General features: G+C 39.7%; 1 protein-coding gene across 1 annotated transcript in view; it reads right to left on the bottom strand.

Moving 5' to 3' along the window:
• The window catches only part of POU6F2 (POU class 6 homeobox 2), a 304,914-nt gene that overhangs the window by 176,408 nt on the left and 110,154 nt on the right, over positions 1–18,352 (bottom strand). The window contains exons 3-4 of the mRNA XM_042834233.1: positions 1,388–1,479; positions 198–426 (exon numbers count right to left, since the gene is read on the bottom strand). Of these exons, the coding sequence (XP_042690167.1) occupies positions 198–426; positions 1,388–1,479 (321 nt within the window). The remainder of the gene's footprint in view (positions 1–197; positions 427–1,387; positions 1,480–18,352) is intronic.

The raw sequence follows: 18,352 nt of genomic DNA on the forward strand, positions 1-18,352 counted from the left end.
CAACCTCCACTCCAGTTTTATAAAAATGCAAATATCCCTCAAGCATCTCTCAAGTATTCAAAACTAAAGCAAGCATTAACTTTCAATAAGTATCAAGAGCAACATTTCACTGAATGAAGAGACAGCTCTGTTTAAAAGAGACAAAGTGAAACAAACAGGCAAAAGACTCTGCCAGAAAAATGCTAAACACAACTTACCTTGTAGATTTTGCAATGGCAAAGTCATGATGCCTCCTGCTGCAGCTGCTGCTACCAGTCCTTGGATATTGGTGAGATTTGCTGTTGGTAGAGTTAGGACCAGTCCTTGTTGGCCTCCCAGCTGTCCAGCCATGTTGAAAGGAATAAGAATCGGTTGATTCAGGGCCGGCGTGCCTCCTGGCATCACCCCTGCTACTGCTGAGGCTAACTGTTGGGCTGTCAGTAATGGCTGTAATGAAACACAGACAGCAGCATGCCTATTTTACCATGCACAGCTCAGTGGTACACAGTATTACTTCTTCTGTTTGGGATCCTTCGGTGTTGCAGTACAAACACGCACTTCTTCCAGTATCTCAAAGCACGCATTCTCACCAACCCAAAAAGCACTGCCAGACACTTCAGACTGAAACTGTAATTTATATTGCCATGTAGCATGGTAGCAACTTGAGTTGAATCTAAACTGGAAAATGTATTACACATGCACTGACAACAATTCATGAACACAAGACGGCTGAACTCAAGTCAGCTCACAAGTATCTAAACTCTAATATTTCCCAAATTTTTCCAGTTGTACATTGATTGGTAAGAGCTGAAAGCAGCAGTTACCAGCAATTACCAGAAGCTCTGTAGACCAAGCAGGATGCAAAACAATTTCGTGAAGTGGAAGAACATTAAGAATCTTCTTAGAGTATAGTTGAAGATTGATAAAACCATGAAGTGATATGGAAAACTTTTTAAAAGGATTAACAGAGCCATGCTATTATGCTTACATTTTGCTGAAAAGAAAATATTTGATATAAATGATTATGAAATGCCTTTACTAATGCAGGAGCTGCGTGTGACATGCAGAACTGTCAGAGCCGACAAGGTTACATTAAAATTGCACTAGCTTTTTAATATTAAATCATGACTTGTATTTCAAAAATAACTTATATAAGAAGTTCAAAGCATTTAACCTCCTAAACATACAAAGCTGCTTAAATTTATCTTAAGAAAGCATACAGAAAGCTAGTCCTTTCAAATACCTTTTAAAGCATACGCAAGATACATCCACGTTCCCTTTTTGTAAGACAGAATACAGCCAAACAGAACCACATTTTCTGCATTGCACAGATAAAAGATGATCATTTGCAACTATTCATTTTTCATCCAATTGCATGCCTCAATTAGTCGAAAGGAAAGATACTGACCTGAGGCCCAACAGGGAATGCAGGATGGGACTGACTGGGTTGGTGCTGGTCACCTGGGCTTGTATCAGACAGCACTGTGTTTCCTCTGGCCTCTAGAATCCAAAGAGGAAATCGACTTTAATATCAAGCCTAGGGACTGGCACATTATCTTCTACTCTGATGTCACATAACATCAAGCTGAAAATGACATGTTAAAGTGCTTTATCAATAACTCAAGCACTCAAATCACTTATCAGCTGCATAAATTATGCTAACATTCATTCAGAACAGCCAACTCATTCAAGGAGATACAAAAATCTGACAGCAGTGAAACTGAAGCTATCATCAACCCAGCTAATGTGGGTTGCATTATACATCAATTTACATACAGTACATGAGCACTCTGCTTGTGTGGGAACTGCATTTTCTACGCTTAGGTGAGCATCAGCCTTTCTAATTTCTGAAGGCAAAAATTATCTGAAAAGCAATCAAGTCACATCTATTTGTATCTTAATAATTTTCTTTTGCCACTTACTGAGGCAGAAAAGACTCTGATGCACAATAAAAAGGCGCTATGGAAAGTGAAAGCAAGTATGTTTCCAAATGACAGCTATTTCCCTTGCTTTCTAAATTGCACATGGGGGGAGAGCAAAACTATGTGAAACCAAGGCTTTTCACCATGTATTAAATTGATCAATATCCAACAATCAAACTGTATGCTGGGCACTAATGACTTGCTAAGCACAGAACAGAGTCCAGCCCTACCGGATTTCGCTGAAGCCTGCAGAACAGATTTGAAAAGAAAAAAGGGAAAGGAAAAAATGCCCTATCAGTCGCAACAAAGTACCAAGATGTTTTCAAAACTAAGTCCCTATCTTCTGTTTCCTCCAGGTGTAGCACTTGCATTGATTCACAAACTTTTCCAGCACTGATGGCGAGATCAGGCCCACATTTGCCTTTGAAGCTGAAAGATTGGCAGCAAGTATCAGAAGTAGCTGCAGGACTACTGTGGTCTTTCAAAAAGAAGATCCTGGCTATGACTTAGGCTTCCCGGTTAGTATGATAGCTTTTGTTCTTTTAGTTATTTTCTGATCTGGGGATGAAATCCCATTCCGAGTAAACCTTAACAAGATGCTCTTTTCCAATGTTTGTCCTATGAATAGCAAGTGCAAGACAATTCAGAACCAGTTTATTGGCACACCATGGTGTGCTCAGGAAAAGGGATATGATTCTGTCATACTTATAAATTTTAAAGAGGGTATTATCAGCTCATTTAAAACAAATTCTTCTATATATTCTCTAAGGGGACAGGCTTATAAATAATGGAAATGTGAAAAAATACTTCAGCGCATTAAGGTACAAATAAAATTGACTGCTACATATTATTCAATTGACTTCCATCTCTACAGCAAGGTGTCAATCATAACAGCATTTTACAATAGGATTAAACAATAAGTGTGCAGACTTATGCTGAAATCAGAAAATCTGATTAATTTGTAATATATTTGTGTGTTCTCAAAGTCAGAAATGGACATTGCTTTGGGAATACTTACAAACATTCTATTGAAATATCTGGTTTGGAAGTAATAAAAATACACAGATCTGCTGACATTTTATGAGGTGAATTCTGTAAAAATATGCTTGGCATTTTCATGACCACGGCGATTTAATAATGAGAATTAGATGACCTACTATAATTGGTGAGCATGCCAACAATTGCCTAATAACCTGCAAAAAAAGATCAAATCACAAAAATTGTTATGTGCGATTTACTCATCTGAGTTACCTGAGAAGAAAAGCGTAACTAGATATGTGAGACTTGATGAAAACAGTTTCTTTCAAATGCATTTCAGTCCTAATCTTGCTCCCATCCCTACGACCAAACATAGGTTTTCTTCAGTATGGGCTCCTCCTGTGCATGATAAGGAGCTATGTTACTACACACCATTTTACCTTAGGTAATTTCCACATAATATTATAGGGTTTTCTTTTAATCTTCTCATTACAGCTCATGTATGAAGTGATATTAGATCAGAGACTCAATATCAATGAATATATCACTCCCCATTAAGATCAACTCTTACAAATCAATTTTGTTTATGCAATTTTAAGGGCTGAGAATTTTGTCTTTGCGTGTGATTTAGTTAATATTAAAACAAGCTCTTGATAATCTGTCATATCACTAAATTACACTACGAAAGCTCTGAGAGAAGAGCAAATCTGGAGTCAAATATTTACTAGAATTAGATTTGTTGCAATTACTAAAGCTTGAGTTCTCAGAAAATAAGTTCTGAAGGAATATGCCTGTGCTTCAGTATTTTTTCATGGTACAGCCAAGAACCACTGTTTTTTGTTATCTGTACCCTAAGGATTTTGTAATATCCCATCTCACAAGCTGCATGTTGTACAAGTGGGTTACACAGAACCGTAAAGCCAAAATGAATTGCATTCCTTTCCTTTTGCATTGCAGTAATTGGAACCACTTAGGATTACATTCATTTCATATGGTCACTCGCTGCAGATGATACATCTTTTAATTCCACTGCTTGAACACTGCCTGCTTCTTTTAGCTCGCTTTCCACATGAAAGTACCTCAGTAAAACAGTACACACGTGCATGTGCCTTAACGTGGTCTGAGATAGAACCCTGTATGAAATCATGCATGCCATATTCTCAAAACAAAATTCTCAATTCTCACATTTCCTCTCATACTCATATCTCGTACTTTATGTATTCCTCATAATATACCTCAGATATTCCTCATTCACCTACAAGGTACTTGAGCCTCTTCCAATCCTCCTTCTACAACACTCAACTCATTTATTATTTTTTTTTCTGAAACACAAGGAAAGCAGCCTGCCAAGCTGTCAGTAAACATGGAGCAGCAAGAATTTCAGGATTAAGTTCTGTTGCACTGCACAAAGCCACAGCATCTGTTCTTCACCGCATATGGTCTTCAGTGAGGATCACAGGTCAGAGCTCCCAGAAAGGCAAAGTACAGCACAAAACCCTGTTAGAAGGCTGCTTTTCCCTTTCTACCTAATAATGCTAGTGGGGTAGATCCCTCCGAGTTCCAGAAATCCAAAGAGCTGGGAGAGTGCTCTGTCTCATGTACTGTTTCTGATTCATAGACTCATTGCTGCTGAGTTGGAAAAAAAGCCTTCTTAAGACCACTGGCTTCACCTGGCAAGTGTGAGCCCTTGCATTATTTTCCCCTTAGCATTCCCACTTTGATTTGGGAGCTCATTTGGGATGCTAGAATGACCTCTGCAGGTAGATGAATTCCACTGTCTAAATTCCACTCCCTACTAATAAAAATAGGCTGTCAGAATTTAGCATAGATTTTCCACTTGCCCAGACCCAGGCTGTCACCTCATGCTGGGCAGCCCTCCAGTGCTGTGCGCTCTTCTATCTACAATGGAATTGCAGCAAGGATTGGACCTGGGGGGTTACCAGTAACACCTTTCATTTCTCAACCAGGCTTTGGAGATGGTGTTCTCATTACACCCATTCTTGCTGGTGCACCTAGAGCAAGGGGAAGGCAAGAGGTAATTCTTGACACTATAGACCTGGGCAGGCAGCTGAGACTTCGCTTGTAACTGAGAGCTGCCTTCTTAGCCCAGCTCAGTGAGCTGGCTCAGTACTGCCACAGGAAAAGATAGGTGAGCTGCTGCCATTACTGAATGGCTGTAGACAAGGCTTTAATATTTAATAAGCAGTATTCATCATATGTGATTCATCATTAATTAATTATAAATTATATAATACATACATTCACCTCTCATCCCACCAAGGGGCTGAGAGGGCATGACATAATAAAAAATTGAAGTGCACTGTAAACATTGCAAAATAACCCTCTTAAAATAAATTATTATTTGAAATAAAGCTAAGTAAAAGAAAGGCAACCCTTATCTCCCCATATCAAAAAAGAAAATAAAATCCTCAAAAGCAAGCAAAACCCTTGTTTAACAACACATAGCTTGAAAATGAGAAAGCCACATGAGGAAAGTCAGCAGGGAAAAAAAACCTCCATATCCGAAGGCCTCTGAGCATAATGTGAAATTACAGCTGTAAAAGCACTACTTATAGCCAAGCACTCCAGTTTCCTTCATTGTGTTTTGCACACATCTTCAGCAGACAAACAGGTAACTGAGCTCCAAACGCTTTTATCTCAGTGCCCCCTTACACAAAGGAGGGACCACTCCAATCCCCCTTTCACTGATGTCGAGACTCAGATCCAGATGCTCAAATCAGCACAGTTTAGGCACCCAGATCTCTTCAGCTGTAGTTATGTGGTTTAGGAAACTCTCAAACTCTGCTCCAAAGCTCACCCAAGCCAATGTTCAAAGCACAGCATGGAGCTAACCTCAGCATGTGATCTGAACACAGCCAATCTCTTTATGGTTTTCCAAAAATTAATCCAACATTAATGTGTTTTGTGTTTGTATCAGAACTGGGGAGATGCTGGGCTATCCCTTTCTAGTACTTTGAAAAGCAAGCAGGATCAAATGCAGTAATAGCAGTAGTCAAAAGAATATATAAATCCTTCTGAAATAACAATTTAAGGAAATATTTTAAATGAATCAAAACTAATAAAAGAATGTGACATTGCAAGCAAAAGTCCATATTATATTAAAATTATTAGATACAGTTCTACAATGTCACATTACTTGTATTTATCTCTAATAAGAAATCAAGAGTAGACTTCTTTCTTCCTCACTGAGCCAATTCACACTAAAGATTCACATTTAAGAATGAAATCATGAAAGTGAAAAAATAGTCTTATATTTTAAAAACCAATAAACTCACTGTCTGAGTAACTAACATAGCTGTATGTAGATCATAGGCCATATTAGCAGGGGGAAAAAAAAAGGTAACTTTTTTAAAGAAATGAAATAGACTGACTGGTAATATTCAAATTATCAGGTACTGTGAGTAGAAGTCCATCATCTCTGATTAAAGAAACTCAGCTCTTTCTTGAATGCGCAATTAATTGTCAGCAATTGTATAGGAGCAATGTTGCTGACAAAATTTAGTAGCTGAAGGAAAAAGGTGCAGCTGATAATGGAAAAAAAACCAAACCATTCTCTCCAAACAATCCTCATTCTGCCACAAAGCACCAACTGCAGCTCTTAGTTTCACTGTTTTCCTTCTGCCTCGGGAGGTTGGACACGTAGATAGGAAGCCCTTCCAAATAACCTCATCAATACTGAACAGATTACTACACAGAAATTCACAAACAGATCTACATTTTACAATACTCGGGGAATATAAAATTGAGATTTCAGGTTGAATTTGTTTTAAACTGGCATTATCCTACAGTTATGAATGGAGATATTCCTGTTACTTTAGCAAAGGAAACTAAAACTCAGAAATGCAATGAGATTAATGAATCGCCCACTGAAAGGTCTGTATTCAAGCACGGACTTCTCATACTTAATTTAGCAGTCAGATAGTTGTCTTCTTCCAGCCCATGACTGAGATGCTGCATATAATTCACTCATCTGGATCCTATCAAACTTCTCTATATATCAAGTTAAATCCATAGCTCAGTACGCAATTCACCTTTTCCTGCTGATCTCTGCTTCAGATTGTGAGCTTTTATTTTTAGGAAGTGATTTCAGCCTCACAAAGAAAACCAAACAGTTGGGAGATTGGGGCCCATGCAGAATTACCATCAGCAATTGTTAACTCTGAAACCTATCACAGAATCACACAGCGACGTTACAACTATTTATTGCTGATCATTTTAGTAAAGCATCCAAATACTGTGCTCTTCTTTCACCATGTCAATTTTTCTCCTTTGTCTCAACTTACACAACTTCAGCCTGACTCGTAATTTTCCCCTACCTATCTACGGACAAAAATCTTCTAGTTTACCTTTGAAAATGCTTATGGGATGATAAGGAAACACCATATTGATCTATCATATTGACATATATGTCAATACAGTATCTTGTATAGAACAGCTAAAAAACCTGCCTTTAAGATGGATTGAATTAGACAGCTGAATGAATAGAGCAGATTTGCTTTACTGACTGTATCATTCAGGACCTAAGTAAGTAAAATCCTACAGTTTTTTACTTATCTGAAACTGCCACACAGTTGCTACAGCAAAGCTACCAAAATTACAGCAGAGCTCAAAATCAGCCTGCCAGCAGTGCACTAAACCTTGCCTTTCTCTGGTCCCTGGGGATATTTTCTCCTAAAGAATCAGCTCTGGGAAGACACAAGCAAGCTGAAATCACTGTGCTCATTACCCATATATACTCAGAGCTTAGCTTGCATTTACACACCTGAATCTTTCTGGATCAGGACTGATAACATTAAACCATCACAACTGTTTATAATGAAAATTAAGCTATTAAAGTGATTCATTCTACAGAGAACTTCTTATAGGCAGCCACCATATTTACCACCAAACAAAAAAAACTACAATCATGCAAAACTCTGCCAGCTGCCTTAAATTTTCTTTCACATCTTCAGTTTTTCCTCTTTAATTGTCTTCTTTTTATTTCTTTCTTCTTTACTCAGTTTTTTAAAAAAAAAATCTTACTGGTGTCTGTGTGAATGTTCTTCCACTTTAGAGACTTTGTGTGAGAAAAGGAACGTAGCTAGTGCAGAAAAAGGGAAGGAACATAATTGCAAAAGTGTGTTCTTTATTCAAAGTAGGCTCATTCTACTTTTCTTCACCCCCTAAGTACACTGCATAAAAATCCCTTGTTAATGGTACATACATTTTTTATGAATTGAACCCTTCATATTGAGAATTCAAGTTTCTTTTATAATGTAGGCATTAGCACAAATATAATCACATTAAGGTCACAATGACCCTATCAGTTTTCCCTGAATTCATACAACATTTCATACTCACTGTTTGCTGATAGTGCTGGTGAATGCAATGATGATAAAGGTTACTTACCAGAAGATGGACAGTTGAATGCATTATTATTTCATGTTGGGCAGCTGATCTCTAGCTAAGAAGGGCAGGAGGCTTCTCTAAATTAAACCTCCCTTTCTTTCCATCACTGCCAGCTCACTAAATGCCAAAGAGTGAGCACATTAAAGATGATCTTTTTTGGAACAACTGCCACAGTTTGCCATCTTTCTATAGCTAACTAACATTTCTATATGATTTTTACAGCATTTATTTGTGCGTGCTGTTTTGCTCTTAACAGAGCAGAGGCCAAGTCGTGCTTTTCACCACAAGCCCAATTCCCTGGCACTCACCCTCCCATTTTGACTCCCAGGCATTCCCCCAGACGAGGTGTGCTATGATGGTACCTTATCAGGATATACACTGCTGTTTGCCTGGGGAACCTTGTGCAATTTATGTATTATGGGCTTGGTTGCTGGCACTACAGGCTGGTAAAAGCCAGGCGAAACATGTGGACAGCCTCTAGTGTGCAATAATTCAGGCTTTTAGGGAGAAGACAAGGGTAGTGTGGCTGACATCTTTTGTTTTTAGAGACTATGCTGATAGACTTATTTACAAAGGACCAGGCTGACCTCATCTAATGACAAATTTAACCCACATTTTCCAGGAAATGGAAAGAAAAATCACTAACGTGGAGAGGGGATGAGGTAGTGTTCTATCCAATCTATGAGAACCTGTTTAAGAATTCAAATTGTCTGGTTCGGTGAGCAGGAAATATTCAGTTAAGGGAGGAAATGTTCATTTAAACTCAGTGAAAGCCTCGGGTACTCACATAGTCAGCAGAGCCAGTGTTCAGTGAAATGCACCCCACAACATTTGTAAACGCCTACCTAGAGCATCCTTGTCCAGCAGGTATGGTCAAGCAACACTGGTTTATCACTCTTGCTACTGAGCTCACTGTCTGGTTTCATCCCTGCGGTGTCTTTAACAATTTCACACTCTCTGCTGTGGTCTTTACACAGCCCTGTGGGGCAGCTCCATCAAGTGTCTCATTACAGGTTGTTCAGCTGTTCAGACTTTATTGAGACTCTCGACAGAGCTGTCCCACAGAGCAGCATGCTGCAGGAGTCCAGGCAGGATCCAGGAGGAAGCCTTAGCAGCAGCAGCAACTCTGTATGCAGGAGACCATGCTCCTAGATCAGGCTAAATCACAATGCAGGTAGGTCTGCATTATAAACCTATTTAGCTGCACACTTCAGAAATTCTGAGCTACAAAAATTCAACAGCCTTCTCCCTTCTAAAGTAGCTTGCCTTGCCTGATACCTTCAGCAAGTCCTTCTGATGGGGCTCAGCAGGGTAGGCCATTATTTCAAATGAAAGCGTGGCCGCAAGCTGCAGAAACTCCTGGTACGCATTGCCTCCAGATCTGGTAAGTCTTGAACTGAATTAACTTCCGTCTCTTTGCTGTTGTCTGAAATCAACTTTAGTGACTGTTTACAAGGGGCTTTGCCAAGAGTTCTCAAACAGTTTATTTTTTTTTTTTTTATCTGTTCTGCCAGCGAGGTCTTGCAAGCTACATCAAGCCTGACTGTCACAAAATCAAGTCTAAAACACACGACAAGGGCTTTTCATCCCTCCTTCCGTTCATTTCCTCTTCTGCACACCAGAAGCAAACAACACACAAAAAAAACCAGACCCAGGGAACTAGTAGCTGGCATCTTATCCTGCCTGTCTCCCAAATTTGAGCAGCTATTTGCTAGACAAAGTGTAGAAATTTGTAGTAACCACGAAGATAGTCTTTCACACAATAAAAATACCCTACATAAAGAATTGAGTGGCTTACAAACATTTAGCTATTACTCCAGGAATATTTTGACCTTGCTTTTATGTCAGATTCCTGCTGGATTTCACCTGCGTTGGATTAGTTCTCTATGAAAGCCACAGCACAGGTTAAAAAGCTTCACATGTAACAGACGTATATTCCAGGACAGTCACACTGTATGGAAGATTTCCTGGCTAGTAACCCCTTGTCACGGGCAAGACCTCTTTTGTAAGAGCATGTTGTGCAGGAAGAAAATAAGCAAAAAAAATTCTGCATGGCTTAGCTTTGCCAGAATACCAAGCCAGTGTCAGGCAATTTGCTTCAAAGAGAGAGAGAATTAAACTATATGGAATATAGAAACAGTTTCTAATCCGGTTGAAAGCTTGTGTTCATTCTTATGTGGATGCCTCCCTATATATAGACACACATTTTCAAACAAATTAGTCTCCTACATCCCTTTCATTTTTATATTCTTGTTGTGTTTATTTTTTCAACATTACAGTAATTGAAAAATATCTACTGGTAAAAGATGCTATTAATTTAAGTGCATTCATAGTGTGTTATGTCACTAATAGACTTAGGTAACATTATTCTTTTATCCTTTTTACAAAGCATTATTTTATTGTCCTCTCATTTCTAAGATTTTACTTTCACTTAAAGTCAAGCAGAGTGAAGGCTTTGCAGAATTCTGTTATATGATTGTCCTGTCATTATTCTAACTCCATTACACAGCAACACAAAACCAACATCAGCTTCCATTTGTCATATTATTTATTTTGAGGATTATGTCAGATCTCAGGCTATGCGTACGTGCCTACTAAACATAATTTGGAACTGGGCAAAAAGTAATCACCAATTTCTTCTAAAAACACTTTCAAAGAAAACAGTTTTTAACTGTTCTATATTTTTGTAAGAACTGTACCATCTGATTTTGTCCTGAGTAACCCTTTAGAAGAATCTAGCTATATGCATAAAAGTAAGCCAGTGTCTAGAGGCAGAACCTAGCCTCCCTCTGGCCACAGCAAAGCATGCAAATAGGACTCTGGACCCACCCTTCCCACTAGTCAGATCCCTCAGCAGCCTACACAGGGCTCAGTGCACCTGATATACATTGCTACCACCTTCTTAATATCTTCTTTTAGTGTGATTGGCTTTGAGGGGCAGTCAGGCTTGGTTTAAAACAGACGACTCTTCCATCAACCATTCCTCATAGTTGCCATAAAGGAAGGAAAAATCTGAGAGATCACGTGCAAATCCAACTGAAGAAAAAATTAGGCTTGACTATCAAACAGTTCTTGTGAGATCTTTGTCAGCTCCTTTTATCTCATACATGGAGAGCATCGCTAGGATCTCAGAGTTTAGAGAAATCCCGGACAAAATGAGGGTGTAAAATTAGAATGGTTACATTGGTAAGTATTATCAACATGAAGATTCTTCCAGTTACAGACTTTGCATCATCTGTCCTACCTTTATGGCAAGTACATTTGTTGTGGTGCAGTGTCTGCACGTGGGGCTCTAGAGATGCCTTTCCTCCATGCTGAAGGAAACTACACTCAAGCTCTGCAAAGTAACTTCATAACATATTTGACAAAAAGCCTCCTCGTATTTTCCCTGTGTTCTCACATTGGCACAAAAAGCTCCTACTCTCCATTTCTAGATGTAGGAAGTCAAGCAAGTCCTGCCTGATCAACCTAGTGGCCTTGTAAGATGGTGTAACTGCATCGGTTTACAAGGGAAGATCCACTGATGTCATCTATCTGGACTTTAGTAATGCCTTTGATACTGTACACCACAACATCCTTCCCTCCAAATTGGAAAGATATGGATTTGACAGTTGGACTGTTCAGTGGACAAGGAACTGGCTGCACGATCACACCCTGAGAGTGGAGGTCAATGCCTCAATATCTGGATGGAGATCAGCTATGACTGGTGTCCCTCAGCGGTCAGTACTGGGACCAGTGCTCTTTGACATCTGTATCAATAACATTGATAGTGGGATTGAGTCTCCCTCAGCAAGTATGAGGATGTCATCAAACTATGTGGTGCGATCCACGTGCCTGAGGGACAGGATGCCATCCAGACAGGCTTGAGCAGTGAGCCCAAGAGAATCTTTCAACAAAGCCAAGTGCAAATTCCTGCACTAGCATCATGGCAATCCTGACAATCAGTACAAGCTAGGGGATGAAAGGATAGAGCACAACCCTGCTCAAAAGAACTTGGGAGCAATAGTGGATGGCAAGCTGGTCATGTCAGCAATGTGCCCTTGCAGTGCAGAAAGCCAACTGTATCCTGGCCGGCATCAAAAGAATAATGGTCAGCAAGTTGAGGGAGGTGATCCTGTCCCTTAATTCAGTGCTGGTGAGACTTCACCTGGAGTACTGCATCCAGGTGTGAAGTTCTGAGCATGGGAGAGACATGGATCTGTTGTAGTGCAGCCAGAGGAGGGCCACAGAAATGATCCAAGGGATGGAACACCTCTCCTACAGGCTGAGAGAGCTGCAGAAGAGAAGTCTCTGCAGAGACCTGATAGCAGTCCTTTAATATCTCAGGGGGGGCTATAGGAAAGAAGGGGACAGACTCTTTAGCAGGGTCTGTAGTGATAAGACAAGGGGAAATGGTTTCAAATTAAGATGGGAGATTTAAAACAGGTTTCCCAGAGATGTGGTGGATGCCCCATCCTTGGAGACATTCAAGGTTAGGCTGGATGGGGCTCTAAGCAAAGTGATCTAGCTATAGGTATCCCTGTTCATTGCAGGGGAGTTGGACCAAATGGCCATCTAGGGTCCCTTCCAACCCAAATGATTCTATGATTCTATGACTTCTAAGATTGATTGTTCTGTAGAACCTGCTGATAATACAGACAGTAATGCACTAAGTAAATTCAACCTTAAGAAAGAGACATGTGGGTTCAAAACTCAATCTAGATTAAAAACACACTAAAACAAATTGAAAACTAATTCTATTCACACTTTCAATCTTCTCAATTTAAATGGAATTCAAAGAGCTTCAGTGCAAAATCCATCCCTTCGCCATAATATGTACAACTGACGTTCTTGTTCATATTACAGCTGCATACAGTAAACAGGATGAAAGAGGTTGAAACCTCTTTCAGTCATAAGTAAGCACACTATTTCAACATGTTAGCGTTCTTCAAATCTGCTTGTTACAATAGCACTGCTTTCACTTAATGTTATTTGAATGACTCCAAAGAGTGTCTGTGGATACCACAACTCCCTAAATGGTAACAATGGATAAACATCAGCTTGAGAAATTCAGGACTGTATTATTTATGAAGCTACAATTCTGCTGTAAATAACCCAGTTGTTAAAATGATATGTATCTATGTAATTGAGTCTTCTGTATACAAATAAATAAGGCTTTATTGCAATGTCAGAAGTTAACAGACCAGTCAATAAAATCAATAACTCACTTCTTCTTGCTTATATATCTAACTTTTCTCCACCTTTCTTATGTTCTCTGCTTGTTCTGGTTACATATTAACACTCTGAAGGATATATAGCATTTGTGATATTGTTTAGTAAATAGTGGTCTGAAGAAAAGTCTTAGGAAACATTACCTCAGCAATTTAATACTCTACCTATTTATTGTGTATTTCAACATATACTTGTCTGGTATAAATCAGGGAGAAATAAACTGTCTTGGTTTATATATCAGAGTAGCAGAGATTTTTAATGTGAATGACTATATGAAGGTCTAAGTAAATTAGGTATCCTGGGGTGCATTAAAAAAGAATGTGGTCATGGGTCAAGGGAGGTAATCCTCCCCCTCTGCTCTGCCCAGGCAACTGGATGAGGCCAGGCTCTTCTCTTCTCTTGGCGTACAGTGATAGGACAAGAAGCAACAGCCTCAAACATGAAAATACGAAGTTTCACACAAACAAGCAGAAGAACTTCTTTACAGTAGAGGTGACAGAGCCCTGGAATGGGCTGCCCAGTGTCTCCTTCTATGGAGATGCTCAAGACCCATCTAGATGCCTATCTGTGCAACCTACTGTAGGGTACCTGCTTTAGCAGGTTGAACTTGATGATCTCTTGAGGTCCCTTCCAACCCCTGCAATTCTGTGTTTCTGTGATACTGATGCTGATTTAGCTAAAAGTGCCAGGCCTGGATTACATTATTGTATAACCACTGTCAAAATAGCACTGCCAGATTACAACACTGTGCTTCCTTACGCCTCCGTGGTTAAGATTGTCTCAGTATTTCCATTATGTTCCCTGTTTTTCTAATGTTTATAGCATGGCTGTTATACTTGCTTTGGACTGAAACTTGATGAACCAGAATCCAGATCCTACAAATCTTTCCTCAACAAAGTTGAGCATTATTATTTCAGTGGGAGTGTTTCTGTTAGCTGGGTCTTCGCAGACACTGATCCAAAGTCAAATGTTATGAGCCGGCTTGCTTTATCATCCTGGTGGGGAATGGCCTCAAGCTGTGCCAAGGGAGATTCAGGTTGGATGTTAGGAAAAATTTCTTCTCCAAAATAGTGGTTAGGCACTGGAACAGACTGCTCAAGGAGGTGGTGGAGTTGCCATTCCTAGAAGTGTTCAAGAAGCTTTTAGATGTTGCACTGAGGAACATGATTTAGTGGAAAATATTTGGTGATAGGTGGATGACTGGACTAGGTGATCTTCACAGTCTTTTCCAACCTTGGTGATTTTATGATTCCATAACAACAAAATAAGGACTTCAAAAATAGTGGGGTTTTTTGTTTGTTTTGCTTTGTTGTGCTTTTAAATAAAAAGCAGAAAGGATATGGAAGCACTGGAAAATAATACTTAATTTTGTGATATGATTACGTCCTTAACTTGATAATCTCTTGTTTTCAGTACTTAGAAGAAGAAGAAGAAAAATTAACAGCCAAGCTACTGCAATGTAAAAACTAGCCGTGGGGCATATGCACTAAATTTTATTCAACTAATTACATTTTCTTGCGGATTTTCATCTGGGATCTAGCACATCTTCTAAGCAAGGTAAAATTGGGATGGCTCCAAATGAGCCATTCTTGTCTATAAGGAATACAAACACATTCACAGAACTGATCTTATTATGTATGCTCCATACAGGCTCTTCATTCAAAAATATTTTAACAGATGTCATGCTGCATAAATATAATGGCTCATCTGAGGGTTAGAAACGCTTTACTCACAGTAGAAACAAATTTGGGCAGCATTTTTCAAATTGAGTTAAGTTCTTAATACACACCCACAGGCTTACTTAGACTTATAGATACAATATCTTTTTCTTTCCTCCTCCTTAGCACAGTCAGTTATCGATAAAAATGTTCCTGTTCAAATGCTGCTCTCTTGGTTCACTGCTGAAATATGTCCTAACTCTGCATTTCACTTTTTGATAAGATTACTGTGGAACACTGCTCAGAAGACAAATGTAAAGCTCTTTTTCATGGCTCCAGCAGCCCATGGGTTCTCCAGCAAACACGGGGTACATCACATACAATAGCATCATGATCTGCTTGAAAACTGAACAGGGTTGTCCAAAACAGCAGCAGATGACAACACAATCTTTCACTTTGTTAATCAACACATTACACACACAAAAAAAAGAAAAGACTGCTTCTAAAAGAGATGAAAAGCCAGCTGATGAGCAACAACAGATCATGAGATCATGCAGCTCAGGATACCTTCTGAAGTTCTGCTGGAAAGACAGGCTTCCACTCCGTTTTATCTGCCCCTGATACAGAAGAGCTGCTTGTTGCTGTAAGTTGTATGTGGCTTGGTACTGCAAAGATCTCAGCAAATAACTTCACTATCGTAAGCAGACTCACTGAAATCACATCAGTATGAGGCAGCAGTAATGTTTCTTTTCGCCCCTGGGTTAAGGCCCTCTGGGCATACAGTGAGTGGAGCTACCCTCAGATCTTAGAGAGGCTACAAAGTTCTGCAAAGCTTTGCAAGGCTTCACAAAAATTGGAATATTTTCTTTTAGTTTATATGACTTTGGCTCTGAAGAACCAGGCTCTGGCAGCTGTGCAGATGCAAGTATATGATTAATAAAGAGGGACATTTGCTGAGAATGAACATGAATTTTCCTTGCATGGAAATAACTTTCTTCTCTGTAAGTTTCATTTTGTGTCACATAGTAATAGAAAAATAAATTATGGCATTAAACTATAGGTTTGCTGTTCTACAATAAAATAGAACATTTCCTTAAAATACCTTTGTTTTTCACAAAGTTTGAGAACATAAACAGTGAGTAATAGGCAGCTCATGCACCTGACTTACCAACCTGCAAGACTGCCTGATGGCTGTGCACTGCCATGTGCTGGAATGGAGGTTGTTGCACCAAACTGCAAGCAAGGATGCTGGGTTTCCTGAGGAGATCCCACAGAGGGCTCCTAAGCTCCAGACTGCCCACTGCAGCAGCAGTGCCAGCAGTCCAGCAGCTCCTTACTGCAAGCAAGCAAAGCAGGAGAGGCTGCCGTGCTGCTCTGCAGTACACTAAATGCCCAATGAGGGGCCAGGTGTCACAAAATCCATTCTCCTAAGCTACGAATGGGGGACTTAGGGGCTGATGGGGAGCACTACATGATAGAAGGGAGTTAATGGCAACACATCTACTGACACCCGCTGTTTTATGGTGGTTGGTCTTTCTGCAATAGCCTTTCTGGGGACTGCTCCCCAGAATATTAGGGAGGCATCATCAAGACAACAGTAAGACTCAGTCAGTCTTTTGAACTACGTATATATCATACACTTCAGAAGCAGAGCCAACACTCAGGAGAATGTCAGGATCTGGCAGCGTGCTGAGCATGCCTGTGTGTGTGAGCCCTGGGCAAGGGCATAATTACACACCAGAACTTCAGGCTGATCACTGTGGTGGACACTCTTCAGTGGAAAGAAAAAAAAAAAGGTGTCTTAGTCCCTGCAGACAATAGTAATGATGGTTATGACTCATATCCAGGTTAAATGGGCATTGTCTTAATCTTCATTCATTCCACTCTCACGGTGCCAGTGCAGCTTATATTGGCAGCACTTGTCATGTGGGCCTGATCCAAAGCCCAGTGGCACTGACAGAAAGGCTCAGGCCAACTTCGATGAGTTCTGACCAAACCAAAGGGACAAACAAGTTATTTGGCTCCAATGGTTTTAAATGCTGGAGTGCAGATCTTACCAACATTTAGTATGTATGACTGGGGCCTTCTGGGTCTGTTGCCTGTGCACTATAGGTGATTATATGACACAGCACCCTATTAATGAGACTGACATACTCCTCATGACATACATAGGTTTAACACCTAATTCTAAGACGTAATTCTAAGAACTGGTCTCATGATATGTACACTCCTTGGCATAAGGAATTCCCCCTTCTCAGTTTCCTTTTTTTTTCCTTTCTAATTCTATGCTGTTTTCTTCACCTTTTTAAAGGATTCTTAAACAAAAAAACCTGAAATAGTGACTTCTAAAATATAAAAAATATGTGGTTTTAATTTTTAAAGGCAGGTGGATCACGAAAAAAAAATCTCACGCAGTAACATAAGGCAATTTTAAAACCTGTTACTTTCAGAAAATTCCTTTTTGCATTAGAATAGGAACAGGACAGTCAGTCAGAGCATAGGGGAGACAGATCCTGTCACCAACACAACTATTTAAACACATCTAAGCCTGCTCGAGACGGGAGGCCCTACACACTTATCCCTCTCATACTGGAACGAAAGGTAGAATTTCCCTGTTAGGAAAAACTCATCTTCCAAGGATACTTTCCTCCTCCAGACAGATAAATATTTTCAAACACTGTATCATATTCATACTCTTCTGTAGTTACCGAAGATATAAATATCTTAATATTTCAGAACCATAACATAATGCCATAAAATTCAGCATAATAACATCCATCAGAGAGGACAACTTAAAAGAAAAGTATGGCATTTTCTGTACAAAACGATATACAATGACCATTGCCTAGAAATGGATCAATCTGGCTCCAGTGGAGCAGCAGCATAAGCATTCAAAAAAGCTGTAACTACAAGCTCTGGTGAGGCAGTTTTCTTCCTGATGTCATCTCATTTTATCCCCCCTGAGCAAGGCTGAAAGTCATGTTGAAAAAACATCCAAAGACAGCTTTCTGTCCCTGCCCCCACCCTTGAAATCCTCGATTTTGCTAATAATTCTCTATAGGCTAGCAATTTCCAGTTGTAGCACACAGTACTGAGTCCAATTACATCCACCACAAATCCTATTCTTTTTATGAGTTTACAGCTTTTGGGGGATAAAAGCACACTCTGGGACAAAATGACACATATGGAATGTGT

Source organism: Centrocercus urophasianus, unplaced genomic scaffold (assembly GCF_019232065.1).
Source record: "Centrocercus urophasianus isolate 14NV4802_14NV808 unplaced genomic scaffold, USGS_Curo_1.0 seq_44, whole genome shotgun sequence".
NCBI classification, from domain to species: domain Eukaryota; kingdom Metazoa; phylum Chordata; class Aves; order Galliformes; family Phasianidae; genus Centrocercus; species Centrocercus urophasianus.